This window comes from Vombatus ursinus, unplaced genomic scaffold, assembly GCF_900497805.2.
Source record: "Vombatus ursinus unplaced genomic scaffold, bare-nosed wombat genome assembly UNPS02014798.1, whole genome shotgun sequence".
Taxonomy (NCBI): domain Eukaryota; kingdom Metazoa; phylum Chordata; class Mammalia; order Diprotodontia; family Vombatidae; genus Vombatus; species Vombatus ursinus.
In genome coordinates, this window is record NW_020954576.1 from 40,982,344 (window position 1) to 40,997,501 (window position 15,158).

The following is a 15,158-nucleotide window of genomic DNA, read 5'->3' on the forward strand; positions in this document are numbered from 1 at the left end:
CTTCCTTTCCCCCCTCTCTCTCCCCTTCCCTCTCCCTCTCCCTCTCTTCTTTCCTGCCCCTCCACCCCCCTCCCTCCCTCTATGGAGAGAGCATATATATATGAATATATATATGGAGAGAGATCTCTATGTACATATATGGAGAGAGTATTTTATATACATAGAGAGAGAAATTGAGAGAATATACACACATAGATACACATATAAATTTGTATCTAATGGTAGCCATCTTGAAGTTAGGGGAGTGTCAGGGAAGAAAGTTAAATGAGTTATTTGTTGTATTTTTGAGAGGAATTGCATGTTGTACATAATGGATCTGCAAATTCAGGTGCAATCCGGTTTTTCTAGCCCACATTGTTACGGACTTGCTTGTTTTATTTCTTAAGTTCAGAATAAAATAAAAAAAAATCTATCTATATATATATCTATGTGTGTGTATATATATATACACACATATACACATACATATATATATATCCATACATACATACGTATGTGTGTGTGTATATATATATATATATATATATATATTAAAGTGAGCTCTTTGAAGGCAAAGACTGTGTTTTTTACTTCTTTTGTATCTGTCTCCCAGCCCTGAGCACATAAAGCCTGGAACACATAAGCACTTAACAAATGTTTGTTAACTGCTTACTGAATTGGAATCAGAAAGACCTGGGTTTAAGCCCTGATTCCACCATTTTCTAATTATGTGATCACAGACAAATCATTTAGTTTTTCTGAGCCTCCATTTTCTTATCTGTGAAGTGGAAGTAATAGTGCCTTTGTAGTACCTGCTTCACAAGGTTATCTTGAAGCTCACATGATGTAATGCATATCAACTTTGTGAAAATTAGAGTGTTATGCAAATGTCAGTTATTAATATCATTGTTCTTATTTTCATCTTATATTTGATAGAATTCAGTTAGAAGTGAACCTGGGAACAAGTCACTATCCTGCTTTATTATCCTTTTATATTTAATGTTCTATAGACTATTGTATGCATAGGTGGTAAGACAACTACTTTATGTAATTGAATAAAAAGTATTTAAATGTTTTCTGTAGGCTCACTGACATCATCTTTGGGACAATTCCAGGAGCAGATGAGATGACAGGGATACTGTTAATGAAATTGTTTTGATTTCTGCTAGATTTCTGTATTTTGAGAGTTTTTCATTCCATGTAGCTTTAGGAGACTATGGATATTTGGTTTGGCAACATATATTGAAAATATTATTCTTAAATTTTGTATATATCATTGTTATGTCAGTTGTGACAATTGTGGGCAACAGTTCCATCTGTGATAGTCATCAAGTTCCAGTATAGCTGTTTATTCTTATTATTGCTCGTATTATTAATCTTAATCATAAATATCCTTGTAAAAACCTGAATTTTTGAAGATAGGTATATCTGTCTGCAAATAGGCAATTGGATTCTATCCAAATATAGACCTTTAATAAATATTAAGGACACTTGCGTTGACTTGACGTGGGCAAAACATACATATCCCTGACTAAGTAGTTTTGGTGTCTTTGGTTTGTAAAGGCATCCAAAGTGTTGTGGGAAAACTTAAATGATTTTGACATTTGAATTGATATGGCTTAACCTTTTTTTATGTTCTGATTAGGATTTTTCCAATTAAAGATGTACCCTTGGAGAATGATGCCCTTGCTAATTGGCTCTATCAGCGGTTCATTGAAAAGGAGGACCTCTTGTCACACTTTTATGAAACAGGTGAGCTTTTCCTCAGAAAACTTATACATGAATATATGTCCATTTTGCTCAAAGATGGTCTTTAGGTAGGTAACAATGCTCTGAATACTTATAGACCATATGTGTCAAGAATTGTGTTTATTTTTTTCTAAAATATTAACATTACTGCCGACCTTAGTGTTGATCACATACTTGAATACATTTGTTTTCCATTTTATCAGCTAGATCTTTGATAAATAATAAATAGCACTGTTTTGCCAAAAGACTGATTCCTATAGGTGACTACTCTTTGAATGATTGTACACCTCTGTTTACAAGCTGTCCTGTTGAAAAGTGTTTTAAAATGATCGGAACAGAGAAGAAACAAATTGATAGTGAGCTGGAAGCTACTTTATGTTTAATTTTAACCAGTTTTATGGAAAATAATGCATAAAGTGGTTGAGTTTCAACAGCTTGATTACTTAGAGAGAGTAAGTTGGTAAAAAATCTCTACCAAGGAAATTTTTTCCTAAATGGAAAAAGACTGTATTAGGATTTGTATACTGATGCAGAAAGTCATACACCTCTCCCATATACTTGTTATCATAGGTACTGATGGTCTCCTCTCTTCTGGAAGAAGCAAAGAAAAAAATTTATAACACAAATAGGGATGGAAGGGTTAGATAAATAGTAGCACTGAGTATATGGTGGGGGTACTAAATGAGGCAAAGTTAGAGGCAAATTATTAAGAGTTTTTTATGTCAAGCTTCCCTGAGGCCCTGGAGAATCAAAGTTGGCCAATTTAAAGGTAACTTGTGAGCTGCGTAAAAGATTATTTTTTTAATGCTTGAAACATAGATAAAAGATTTTACTTAATTCAGAGTAAGAAAGCTAAAGCTAGACAAAACAGTGATAGAGAACAGTTGAAGTTTAGTTGGGATGGGATTTTAATTTTATCTAAATGTTTATATTTCTTTAATCTTTTTCTAAATTGAATAGATGTACTGCTTATAATATTTGAGTTAATTTTTCATGGGAAAACATAATTGTATGCTAGTTTTTCAATTATCCACCCTAGGGAAAATGTAGTCAGTGACTATTATCCATTGTATGACTATACAATGGATAATTCTGGGCACCGCATTCACCTGGGGGCAGTTATGCAAATTATAAACATGAAAACCTGGGGTAGGGAGTGGGGCAAAATAGCCTTGATTTATTCTTTATTTGGAAAAGTCTATTTTTCTGTTTCTGCTTCATTGTTTGAAAGCATTCTTGCCCCACTCCCCTTTCCCCCAGCATAAGGCATTCTACCAAGATCATTGTAAATCTAAGGCACAAATGACAGACTTGTTCTAGTTAACAAAGAAATCTAAGATCAAAGAAACTATAGACATGCTATTTAAAATGACAGGTCTTTGTGAAATTGCCTAAAACCTTAGAATTAAAGTGACTTTTAAATAGATGGACAAATGAATAAAACTTTTTTATCTTTATAAATGATGACAGCATCTATAGTTAACTGACAATAAATCTGTACAATAAAATTAATGAAACCTAATTTCTTAGCAAGAATAGTTTAGCTTCCTTATTAATAAAGTAAAATACAGAAGTGTTTGCAGAGTACACTATTGGAATGAATTATTCATGACTAATAAAGAGCAAATTGTGTAGAAATGGAGTCACTACAGTTCAGTTTCTTCGTGGCTTAACCACACAAATGCAATCAAAGTATTTGAAGAACAGAACAAAAATGCTTAATAGGGAGCCAATACCCAGAAAAAGAAGATTTTTAAAAAGCACATAAGTGCACTTCATAAGTTTTAAGTCCCCAGATATCGAACAACTTTATCCTTGGGTGCTGAAATAATTGGCAAATGTAATCAATGAGCCATTGTCAGTGATCTTTGAATGATCAGAAACACAAGAAGCACTGTGGGACTGCAGAAGGGCGAGTGTTCTGGTTTTCAGAAAAGGGGAAAAAAATGGAGCCTACAGATTATAGATAGTATGTTTCACTTCAATTCCTAGCCAAATTCTACATTTTATTATTAAAGGGATGCTTAGTGATCTTCTAGACACAGAAAAAGGAGGCAACTAGTGGATGGAGCAGTGGCAGCTGGTTTAGTGGATGGAGTGCTAGGCCTGGAGTCAGGAAGACTTGAGTTCAGGACCAGCCTCAGCCACTTACTAGCTATGTGACCCAAGGCAAGTCACTTAACCTCTGTTTGTCTTAATTCAGAGAAGGAAGAAATGGCAAATCACTCCAGTAATTTTGCCCAAAAAACCCCATGGACAGTATTGGTGTGCCGTGGTACATAGGGTCGCAAAGAGTTAGACACAGCTGAGTGTGTCAACAGCAACAGACAAAACAAACAGTGATCACATAGAACCAGTACAATTGCATGAAGAACCCACCATGCCAGATTAACCTTATTTCTTTTTTTGACCTTACTCGACTAATAGATCAGGAGAATGCTAGAAATGTAACTTACCTAGATTTCAGCATAGAATATGACAGTCTTTCCTTATATTCTTATAGACACGATGGGGATATGAACTGCATAAGAGTTATAGTTAGGTGAATTCTAACTGGTTGAATGACTCGACCCAAAAAGTAGTCATTAATGGTTTAATGTCAGCTACGAAGGTCATGTCTAGGGGAATGCCTCCAGTGTCCCAGATTCTTGGGGACTTAAAAGAGCTGCACAGAAGAATTGGACCAACCAATCTTTGTTCAGAGTAGTAGAATATTATTAGTGACATTTACAGGAAGGCTTTGTGGGTTAACTGGGGATACTCAGAGATGGAAGCATAGAAAGAATCCAGTCAACCTCCAAACTAGAGCAGTCGCTGAAATCTCCAGAACCAGTGCATCTCAACCCTAACTTGTGCAATGACAGACACCTCCAGAAGTGGAAGGGATAGAATCAGGGATCTGGACAAAGCTGCTGATGTAGTGGTCTTCAGGCCATGGCAGACAGAGGAAATCTAGCAAGCAGTTATCCCTAGAACTTGGTACATAGTTATATCTCACAGCTCTTCCCACTGTCATTCTATCAGGGGTGCTTTGGGATGCTGATATGGGATGGAAGTTTTATAGGAGGCATAAGGTTTTTTTTAGTGATTTCATACTTCTGATGTTTCAAGAAGGAGTTACCAATTAGTAAGGCTACATAGGAGGTAGTGCCAGGAAGGAGGGGTATGTGTCTATAACAGAGACAGCCAGTACTGGAAGAAAGGATAGACCCAGAAAATCAGAGAAATTTTCTAGACTATGGTACTTGAGGATCTGTGCTCTACCCAATGATGTCTCAACAGTTTTATCAGTGACTTAAATGATGTTTAGTGTTTGATTGTGCTAATCAAATTTGTAGATGAACTAAAGCTATGAGGGGTAGCTAAAATGTTGGATAAAATCCAAAAACATCTTGACATGTTTGAAGGTTGGTTAAATCTCTTAAATGTACAATGGAAAGAACCAGATTGTGAAATGTTACCTTTGTGACCTTGGACTAGTTATATATCTTCTCTGAGCCTCAGTTTTCCTCACCTTTAAAAATAAGCAAATTGAACTAGATGATGGACATTTTTCAGCATGAAATCTATAATCCCTTTAGAAAGAAAGATAAATTTGATATTAATAAATATGAGGTCTCATACCTGAGTTAAAAAATAAAAAATCAGCTTCACAAGCACAAGGAAGCATGGCAAGGTAGATAATTGTTCATCTGATTTTTTTCCATGGGCTGTGCAGTCACAATACAAGTCAGAAATGTAATACAATAACAAAGAAAAACTAATAGGATTTTAGACTGCATGAAGAGAGGCATAGTATCCAGAACAAGGGAGGTGATAATCCATTCATTCTGCCTTAATCAGATGATATTTTGAGTATTGTATTCAATTCTGAGCAACACTTTCCCAAAAGGTATGCTCCATAGAAAAGAAAACCCAGAGCCCACCAACAGGGATGATGAAGAGTTTCAAGATAAAGTCATCTAAGGATCAGTTGTCAGAGTATTTAACCCAAGAAAGGGTTGTTGACTCTAGAAGGCATTTGGTAGAAGTTGTAAAGAGGCAAATTCTGGTTTGAAGAAAGGAACAACTTCCTAACAATTATAGCTATTCAAAAGTACAGTGGGTTGCCTTGAGAAGTCTAAGGGACTTGAACTAAATGACCTCTTCAATCTTCCATCTCTCGATTTGATTCTGTGAAGATTGGTGTCATAAACGTTGTTACCTTAATCAGATTCCTATGTACTTAAAACCAAAGTTTCTATTGACTTCATCTAAATTTTTGAGCTTATTAAATTGTAGAGGAAATTATATGTAAATAGTTCCAATTCATTCTCTTATATAGGGAAATTTCTGTGTCCCCCTGCCCTGTGTACCTCATTTTATTTTATACTCCAGTTTCTTCAGTACAAGTCTATTAGTATCAGTATAATTTCCAGTTCCTTCCTGGAAGCTCTTTATGTTTGTCCACTTTCACAATGAAATTGTTTTGGTGGTTAACTCTAGGCAATCTGGCATGGAGAACTGGCCCATAAAGGAACAGTTGAATTTCTACAGGTAGAGACCTAGGTTGGGGATAGGGAGTGGTATCATGAGATTTTGTGAGAGCATAGAACAAAACCCAGAGGTGGAGAGGTGTGGGGAGACCTTCATAGAAGGTCAACTCGTCCAATCAGCTAGAATATATCGAAGGAAATAAGATGAGAAGTGCCTCATTGCAGATGACATAAGATGCCTTCTAGTGAGTTTAGACTTTATTTGGAAGGCATTCAGGGGAGAGTGGTGGACAGCATTAAATGAGTCATGGAACCATCTTCAGAACTGCCCATTTAAAAGTGTAACTTGCCGAGGGACAAATAGGATAGATTGAAGGTTAGAAAACTAGTTAAAAGAAGATTTCAACAGTCCATGTGAGAAGGTAACAAGGATCTGAACTTGAGTGTTTATAATACAAATGGAAAATAAGAAGCAGAACTAAGAGATCACAGAAATCTAGGATCAGAGGTCTAAGGGAAAGGGCAGTCAAAAGTGGCATTGAAGGTTTGATCTTGAGTGACTAATAGAAATAGGAAAATCATGAAGCAGAGCAGGTTTTGGGAGGTGACAGGGAATATATTTCCAGGTTAAATGTGGACCATAAGCCAAAATTTTAAAAATTTTGCATTGTTTCTATATTGTATTTTTATATTCTTAGGTTAGCTTTTAGACACTTTGTCATTATTTGGGGGTGGGGGTTGGGTTTAAGAATATCATACTTCATGTGAACAGACGGTTTTACATATTTTCAACTTAACCGCAGAAATCAGAAAGAGTGATAACGAACTCCATGACATTTGTCATATGGGTCATATTTCCCTCATGTTAAAGGACAGATGAAATCATAAATTTTTTTAAAATCCTGAACTTACTATAAGAACTGAGATTTTTAGCTCAATTGCTAAACACACAATGGGGGAGAAAAGCTAGAATGCTTTCTTCATATTGTTAAATTGGCACTTAGACCATGTTTTTGATGAACTTCCACTAAAACTCTAAGATATGGTAAATTGTGAACTACATATTCTATCTGCTATTTCCCATTTGTATGACTAGCCTCTTCTGGGGATTCTTCATAAGCCAGTCAGAATATTCCATTGGCATGAACATTCCATTATTGCCTGAACCACTGGGGAACCAAAGCTAAAATATGTTCTCAAGTACTTAAATATTTCAACTGTCATTGAAGGACCAAATCCAGAAGAAAAATTAAAAGTTGTAGTCACTATGTACTAATAATAAGTAAACAGGGGCATTTTATTGTTACCATGAGTCTGCTTTGTTTTAATGTGTGTATATGCGTGCATATATAATGTTTTTATATTTTATGTGTGTGTAAATATACATACATATATGCATTTTATATATACATAGATAAATATGTGTGTATGTATGTGTGTTGGTGGGGAGAGAATGAAATTACTTTGTGGTGCTTTTCTTCTGATAGGTATACAATAGAAGTTAGTTAATTAAACTGAAAAGGGGAATTTTTTTTTTGGACAAAATAATAACTAGCTTTAGGTTTTGCAAAACACTTTACACGTGTTCTCTCATTTGATCCTCATGACAACCTTATAAGGTAGGTGCAATTATTGTCCCCATTTTTATAGATGAGGAAATTGAGGCTGTTTCAAGTTAAGTGACTTGTCCAGGGTCACACAACTAGTAATATGTCTGAGTTAGGATGCAGGGCTCTTGACTCCAAGTCCAACATTTTACATACTGTGCCACACAAAAAATCTGCATTATTGCACTGAGATAAAAATATTGCCTGTCTAGTATCCTTTTGAACAACCCAGAAGTCTGTTTTTGGTACCTGTCCCAAGCAGTGTGGCTGCCATTTCTGAAAATCATTTTTGGACCTGCCATTCCTTGGGCTTAATCTAATGGAAGATAGACACCAGAGACAGATGGGTGAACCATGATGACTTATGGAAATGAGAAGCTAAAAAAGGTCTCTCTTTCTGTCTCCTGTATAGTACTGGAATCCTGGAAACCTCTTTTGAGTAATGGATTATGGAACTTAAAGGTGTTAGCTATATATTTGTTGCAATCAACAGGTACTCCTGTGGTTCACATTGCCCAAAAGATAATAACAAACATCAAATAATGTTGACAATGCTGAAGAATATAATAAAAATGATTAAATAATGACTTTCAAGTGGTAGTGACTTTCTATTTCAGAAAACAATTTAAATACGTTATTTACCCGATCCTCCTTCCCTTTATGTGATTAAAATATTTTCCACAAAGTAATGCTCTATTTTGAAAGACAAGGTAGATAATTCCTTTATTTATTGGCAAAAATATTAGGTAAAATGTTATGGAAATAGAGGGATTGATTACTAAAGATAGCTTCAAAATAAAAAAGATACTTTTTCATTAAATTCTTAGTTTTGGGTTTGTTTTTTTTTGGCATTGACTTATTCCAGGAAACCTATCACCACGCAAATTGATTAATTTTTCTGCTTTATTCTTTTAGGAGCTTTTCCTCCTCTAATGGGCCAGAAGAAAGCCATTTCTAAGGAGATGACCCTCAGCAACATGTGGCTATTTTTCATACAGTCCTTAGCATTTTTATCAGGCTATATGTGGTACAACGTTTTACAGTATTTTTATCATTGCCTGTTCTAGAAGTTGAATGGGACCTATGGACATCATAAGAGTTTAGGCTTTTGCAAATGTGCATTATATTACATGTGCAAATGAGAATATACGCAAGTAAAGGAAACTGGATGGCCAGCTTGATTTTTATCCCTCTTTGGGGAAATTTTAAAACTTTACTAAAAGTGAGGATCAGTAATGTAATGACCTGCTAATGTATTTTAAGAACTTTCCATGTTTTTAAAAGGTATACTATACCACAAACATGTAACACAAACATGCTGGGAGAAGAGGAGATCATAACGTTATCCTGGAAGACTAAGAGAAATTATATCACCACTGAATATACTTGGAAACTTACTTCAAGGTTAGAAAGCTCGATTTTCCTCTTATCCAGTAGTCTGTACTACCACAGTGTTCTAGAGATCCCTTGTTTCCAGCAATTGAGGTTATGTTGCCACTAACATTTCTGAGAGCAGTTGGGGCCTCCTGCATAACTGTTTCTTGGTCATCAGTTTCTGTTTTAAGACAAAAACAAACCATTCCTAAACACCTAAGTGAAATATAGTGTCAGATATTCTCTGTGGAAAAAGCCAGTGCTCATTAGGCATAATAGTACTAGGATGTGCTTAAACAACAGAAATCGATTCTGGCTATCTCAGTCTCTAGTTTGTTGAGTTTATCATCCACCATCATGTTTACATGTGTTAGTACTTTCCCGTTTCCAAGGGAGTGAAAAAATGTCTTGTCATTTGATTTTTTTCATCTTTAGAATATATTACATGGATTATTATCTTTTGCAAAATGCACTTTTAAAAGATGCAAATACAGTGAAGGAAAAGTCTATAGCTTGAGATCGATTGAATTTTTATAATAAGTGGGTTTCTTGAGAGGCATTGCTGCCCCTGAAGGTTTACTTGAGTGCTAATACTCTTCAGCACAGTAATGCTTTGGGTACCACACTATTGCTGATATGACAGTTACATAGTTCAGAAGCCTTTTGTTTTGGGGTTTGTTTTTTTTTTTTCCATTTTGATGTGCTAACACTAAATACATTTTGGGATGGTTAAAACAAGTTAATGCCAAACAACTACATGTTCTGTTTAGGAAGAAAATAGACTATTTAGTTGATTAGAAAACTAATAATAGCTAGAGCCAGACACTGGCTTAAAATGATAGGAAGTTATTCAGTCTCCTGTGACAAGGTACAAACATAGCCCTCTAGATATCTGTACAAACAACACTGTTGTCACCATATCAAAAGTAGTTGCTAGTCTCAGGAGAAGGAAAGTTAACTAGGAGACAAGCTGATGCAAAAGCTTTTAAAGTAGTCTGGTTCTTACTGATTGCTAGAAAATATAGTTCTTGTCATCCTGTTTGTGTGATTTACCTCATGATAGAACCAAATTCTTTCTACAAAAGAGCTACATTGGTACATAGTTTGAATGCCAGATGTTGAGCTACTGGGTGTTTGTGGTTTGGAATTCTAAAATTATTAAGATCCAAGTAAGTCAACTGTAGTGCTCTGTGCTATTGGCAACATAGACTCCCCTGTTGCCTCTAATCACACAAATACCAATTTTGATAAGTAGTCTATAAGATAAAAATAAAGTTAAATATTTTCCATTTAAAATAAACCAAAAAAATAGCAAGATGTGAATTTCCCCTCAGTTTTGTGGGAAAGGTTAATTAACACCAAATATAAGTCCACAATATCTTCATCCTTTAAGGTAACTCAGTGCATATGTAACAAAGAACATAACGCAGTAACTGAAATACCTCATTGACTGGAAGTACTGCTACTAGCAAAATGCAGAAATGTTGATGTACTTAGTTTGGGAAATGTTCATTGTAAGATGAGATTTTGAAACCCAGTTTTTTATTGAGTGTGCCCATACACGGTGACAGTGCACATAAAGCCCAGCTCACCTGAGAGGAACCTAGTGAGAAGAGTATAGAGCTGATTCTGTTCATGCCCCTTTCATATACAGGTAATCCCAAGTAGACCCTCATTCCTAAAGAAGTCTGTATTGTGGTTATTCTGTTGGTTTTCCTCTCCAGAGAAATGTAGATATGACTATTTTTTTAAAAATCCTTTGATGTTCAGTTGAAAAAGGAAAGGTTTTCTATAAAGGGACAGTTACACTCTTTAAATGATTGCACACATCAAAGAAGCTCCATCCCGGAATATAATACTTTTCCGTAGGAGTGGGTCAAACAGGACAAACAGGTGTGCCAGTTACTTATGTGGTGGGTATGGGCAGTGTATAGACGGGTATACAGTTGACCCTGTCTTAAAGCATATCTCTCTCTTTTGTTTGTAAAACATGTTTGTTTTAGAGCACTGATTGTAGTTTCCTTCTCAGTGAGTGGCATTCTCCTACCTGCACTAAAGAGTGTGAAAGGAGAATCAGTGTTCCTTCCTATGTGGTAATCAGGGTGTTTTCTGTTGTTTAAAGAAAAAAAAAACCAAACTCCGAATAAAACCTTCCAGTTTGCCATGTAGTTTTTGTGTGAAGGGGAAGGAAATTCAAAGGACTCACATTTTATGGAGAGAAAGCATTATAAAGCTTATAGGGAATAGTTATTGTGCTAGCTTAAGTTGTTTGTAGCTCACCCAGTTAAGTTGGCCTGTAGAGCCTCACCTCCTCTGCAGTTCAGTTGGTCTACCTAGATTGCCTCAGCAGAGATCAGTGTGTACTTCTAGAAACCCAACAGCCCTGAGTGTTGCTTTCTATTGGTAGGACCAGTAACTTGGTTTCAGTGACTACAAAAGTGATCTAAATACACCAGCTGATTGTAACTTTTAGAATCAGTTGTTTGGTGTTTTAGGTACATTGCTGTGGAGAAACCCATTATCCAGTGGAGGCTGGGGGGTAAATTGAAGGTTTAAAGGGGAAACAGGTTATCTACTACATTTAGTTATGAGTTTCTAGACAATAGGTCTTTTTTTAAAGGTAGCTTGTATGTTCAAGTCTTTATGATTGGGTAGTTTTTTCATTACAGCCAAACCTTGTTTATTACCTGGCTTTATGTGGATAATTGAAATTCACAGATAATTCAAAAATCTAATGTATCTATTAGCTTCAATCTCCTCTCTACTCAAACCTTTGAACAGAAATGCTACCAAGTATGAAATTGATTGGTTTGATTTGTAACCTGCCTGGTAAGATATTTGTGAATGTGCTATTGAGCAGTGAAATGAGTGAAAGGCATCCATAAGAGGAGACACAACAAGCTTGAATAATCCACAGACTGAATGATCAGTTTCTGAATAATCAAGAGTTGGCTGTATTAAAACTGTTCTCAAACTGTTTTATTAAATTGAAACTTTAAATCACCAAATGTAAACTTCTTCGGTACACCATTCTATTGTTAATGCCTTTGGAATTTGTTTTATGAATGTTCATTCTCCCCTGTGTGGATTTGTCTTAGTAATTTTCTTTTTTGACAATCACTTCATTGAACACTTCTGTAATATTTAAACTTGGTCATAATAAATAATCTTCAATCATGACAAGTAGGAGTTGGATTTGTGTTGATATTTAAGAAAAAAATTATTTGCACTGCTAAATAGGAAAATTTAATTATTTTCTTTTTTTTTCTCTTTTTCTTAAATGAAAATGAAATATACTTTACCATGATGGTAGTATTCAGCTCTGGTTCACATAGAGCAAAAAGTAAAAATGATCTGTTTTCTTGCCATGCAGTGCTGTAAACCTTACCTCTGTTAAAAAGAAAAGAAAAGTCAAATGCTGAGCTTGGCCCACAGGTACATTAATTCACTTTATATGTGAGTAAAGCAGAATGTGCTTGGGACCAAAATCACCTAAGTCGGGAATACCTGAATCACAAAGAAGCCTGGGGGTTCTTTGGAGCAGTCCTTGGTTGGTGCTTTACTTCAACCATTTTGCACCAATCCTCAGCAATTAGGAGCCAGGCCCTGGGAATAAATTGAAGGTGCTAGACTTTTGGGGGAAGGTGACTGGAGCCATATGAAAGATACGATATGGATTTTTCTTTTTTTTTTTTTTTCTTTTTTTGCAAAATTACGTATTTGTGGATTTTTACATTTAGTATTTTTTTAAAACAGTTTAAAGAGCAAAATAAACTTGTATTCTAGTTGCAAAGTATGCATACATATATTTTGAATGACTTTATTTTTATTGTGTAAAACTGTTGAACACATAACTGTGATGCATAAATTCTTTACATGTTAAGGAGTGTATGCATTTGACAGTAACTTCTGTTTTATAATTGGGAAATGAAACAGTTATACGTTGAACCACTGTTATATTAAAACACATTTCTTTTAAGGTTGTTATTACAAAACTGTGTTTATTTTATAAAATGGATTTTAGTTTTCCTAATGCCATATTGTTTACTTTAGTCTGTTTGACCTTTCCCTTTTCCTTGCTGTGTTATTTGCATGTTGTTCTGTATGATAAGAATGAATGTAAAGGCTATTGTGACTAATTTTGTAAAGGGCTGGTCACATGTGGATCTGTTTTATTAATGCATTTTAAATGATTTTAGTATCCAAATCATCTTTTCAGAAATTTGGTGTTAATACCCCCCCCCAAAAAAAAGCCAAACCATAAAACAAAAAAAAAACAAAACCTTTTCTCAACAGAAACTAATAACTGGCTCTATTTTTTTTTAACTGTGCAAGAAAATAAAGTTGATTTTCAAGATAAAGTGCTTCTAATTTTTCTTAGTTGAATGGAGTGTTTTGGTGTTATGGGTTTTGTTTTGGGTTTTTTGGGGGGGGGGTCCTTTTTACATTGGTATTTTGAGGAAAGTTCATGAGGGAAAGGTGTAAATTGATTGCCCCAGGCACACTGAATTAGATCAGATGGCAAAATATCCTTGGTTTGAAAAGCCCATTTTTGTTTTTGTGTTTAGCCTCTTTAACTCTTGGTAGTGTCTTATATTTCTCACATTTGCTCCATTCAGAGCTCTCAGAAAAATGAATTCTCATCACAAAAATTCCTCTTTCTAGGCAGGAGCTTTAAAAGGTGAGAACACTAATGCAAAGATGGTCTTCCACCATCTTATGATTTAGAAAAATGAAACTCAGAACTATTCCTGAAGAGCTTTATTGGCCACTGCTTTTCTCAATTTACTCATCTACTTTCAAGTTATTTCATCAAAGCCAAGTAAACACATAAATGTGTATCTCAAATAGGTTTGAACGCTTAATGTATCTATCAGATTTGTTGTCATAGACTGTAGTCTCTAAGTCTGAGCCCATTGAAAACAAGTGGACTGGAGCACGTTGCACAATCTACCCAATGAGTATAATGTTCAGTTCAGTCTACCTCTTCTTTTGGGTCAGGATTTGGGCCATTATTTTGGGGAGGGATGGGATTTTTGTCTTATGTAGACGTTTCTGTGAAAGATGGAGGACAATTGGGGGGAAGGAGCCTGAAAGCAAATGCTAAAGCACGAAGAGATCTGTTGCTGACCAGCCCTGTTCCTCATGAGTTTGGGGGGGGAAAAAAAGCCATTGTTTTTAATTCCCGCCTAGGTATGAATGTTTATTTTTAAAATGTTTGTTCCTGCTGAAAAAAAAATGTATTTTTAAAAGGAAAAAAACCCTCTTTTGGCTATAAGATAAAGTCAGCTGTATGACCAGGTGTGACCATATCATAACATGCTGATATATGATATAAATCAATAAATTTTTACCTCTCAGGATGTTGACTAATCTTCTTTGTCATCTTGGTACTCATTTTTACATCAGAGGCAAGGGACACACCACCAGTGGCCTTGTCCGTGGGGTTTTCTTGGCAAAGATACTAAAGTGGTTTGCTGTTTGCTTTTCCAGGGTGATCATATTTTACAGATGAGGAACTGAGGTAAATAGAGGTTAAGTGACTTGCCCAAGGTCACACAGCTAGTAAATATACGAGCCTGGATTTGAGCTTAGATCTTTCTCACTCCAGGCCCAATACTCCACGCACTGCACCACCTAGCTACCCCATCTCTTGATCAGAAGGACTTGGGCCACCACTAAGAAAGACAACCAGTGAGTGAATCTTCTGTATGCCACATGGCCCCCACCTCTTTGATAATTGATTTCCTAAATAGTTCCTTCTACCTGTCCACCAAAAACAATGGGCAAATCCTCAGAAGAGCTAAACAAATATATTAATTCTGAAACATGAATGATCATATAACCAGTCCCTAAAAGCTGAACCTTTTGAATTTCCAAATGAATTTGTTTTAAAAGGACAAAGCAACTCTAATAAGTTGTTGTCTACTAGGTGTTATTCCCAGAAGCCTTGGTATAATTAGGCAAAGTATTA

The 15,158-nt window shown here is 35.4% G+C and overlaps 1 protein-coding gene across 3 annotated transcripts in view; it reads left to right on the top strand.

Moving 5' to 3' along the window:
* The window catches only part of LPGAT1 (lysophosphatidylglycerol acyltransferase 1), a 94,769-nt gene extending 80,427 nt beyond the window's left edge, over positions 1-14,342 (top strand). For all 3 annotated transcript variants that reach the window (XM_027871262.1, XM_027871261.1, XM_027871263.1), the window contains exons 7-8: positions 1,625-1,731; positions 8,726-14,342. In XM_027871262.1, the coding sequence (XP_027727063.1) occupies positions 1,625-1,731; positions 8,726-8,877 (259 nt within the window). In that variant the 3' untranslated portion in view covers positions 8,878-14,342. The remainder of the gene's footprint in view (positions 1-1,624; positions 1,732-8,725) is intronic.
* Positions 14,343-15,158: the final 816 nt, after the last annotated feature.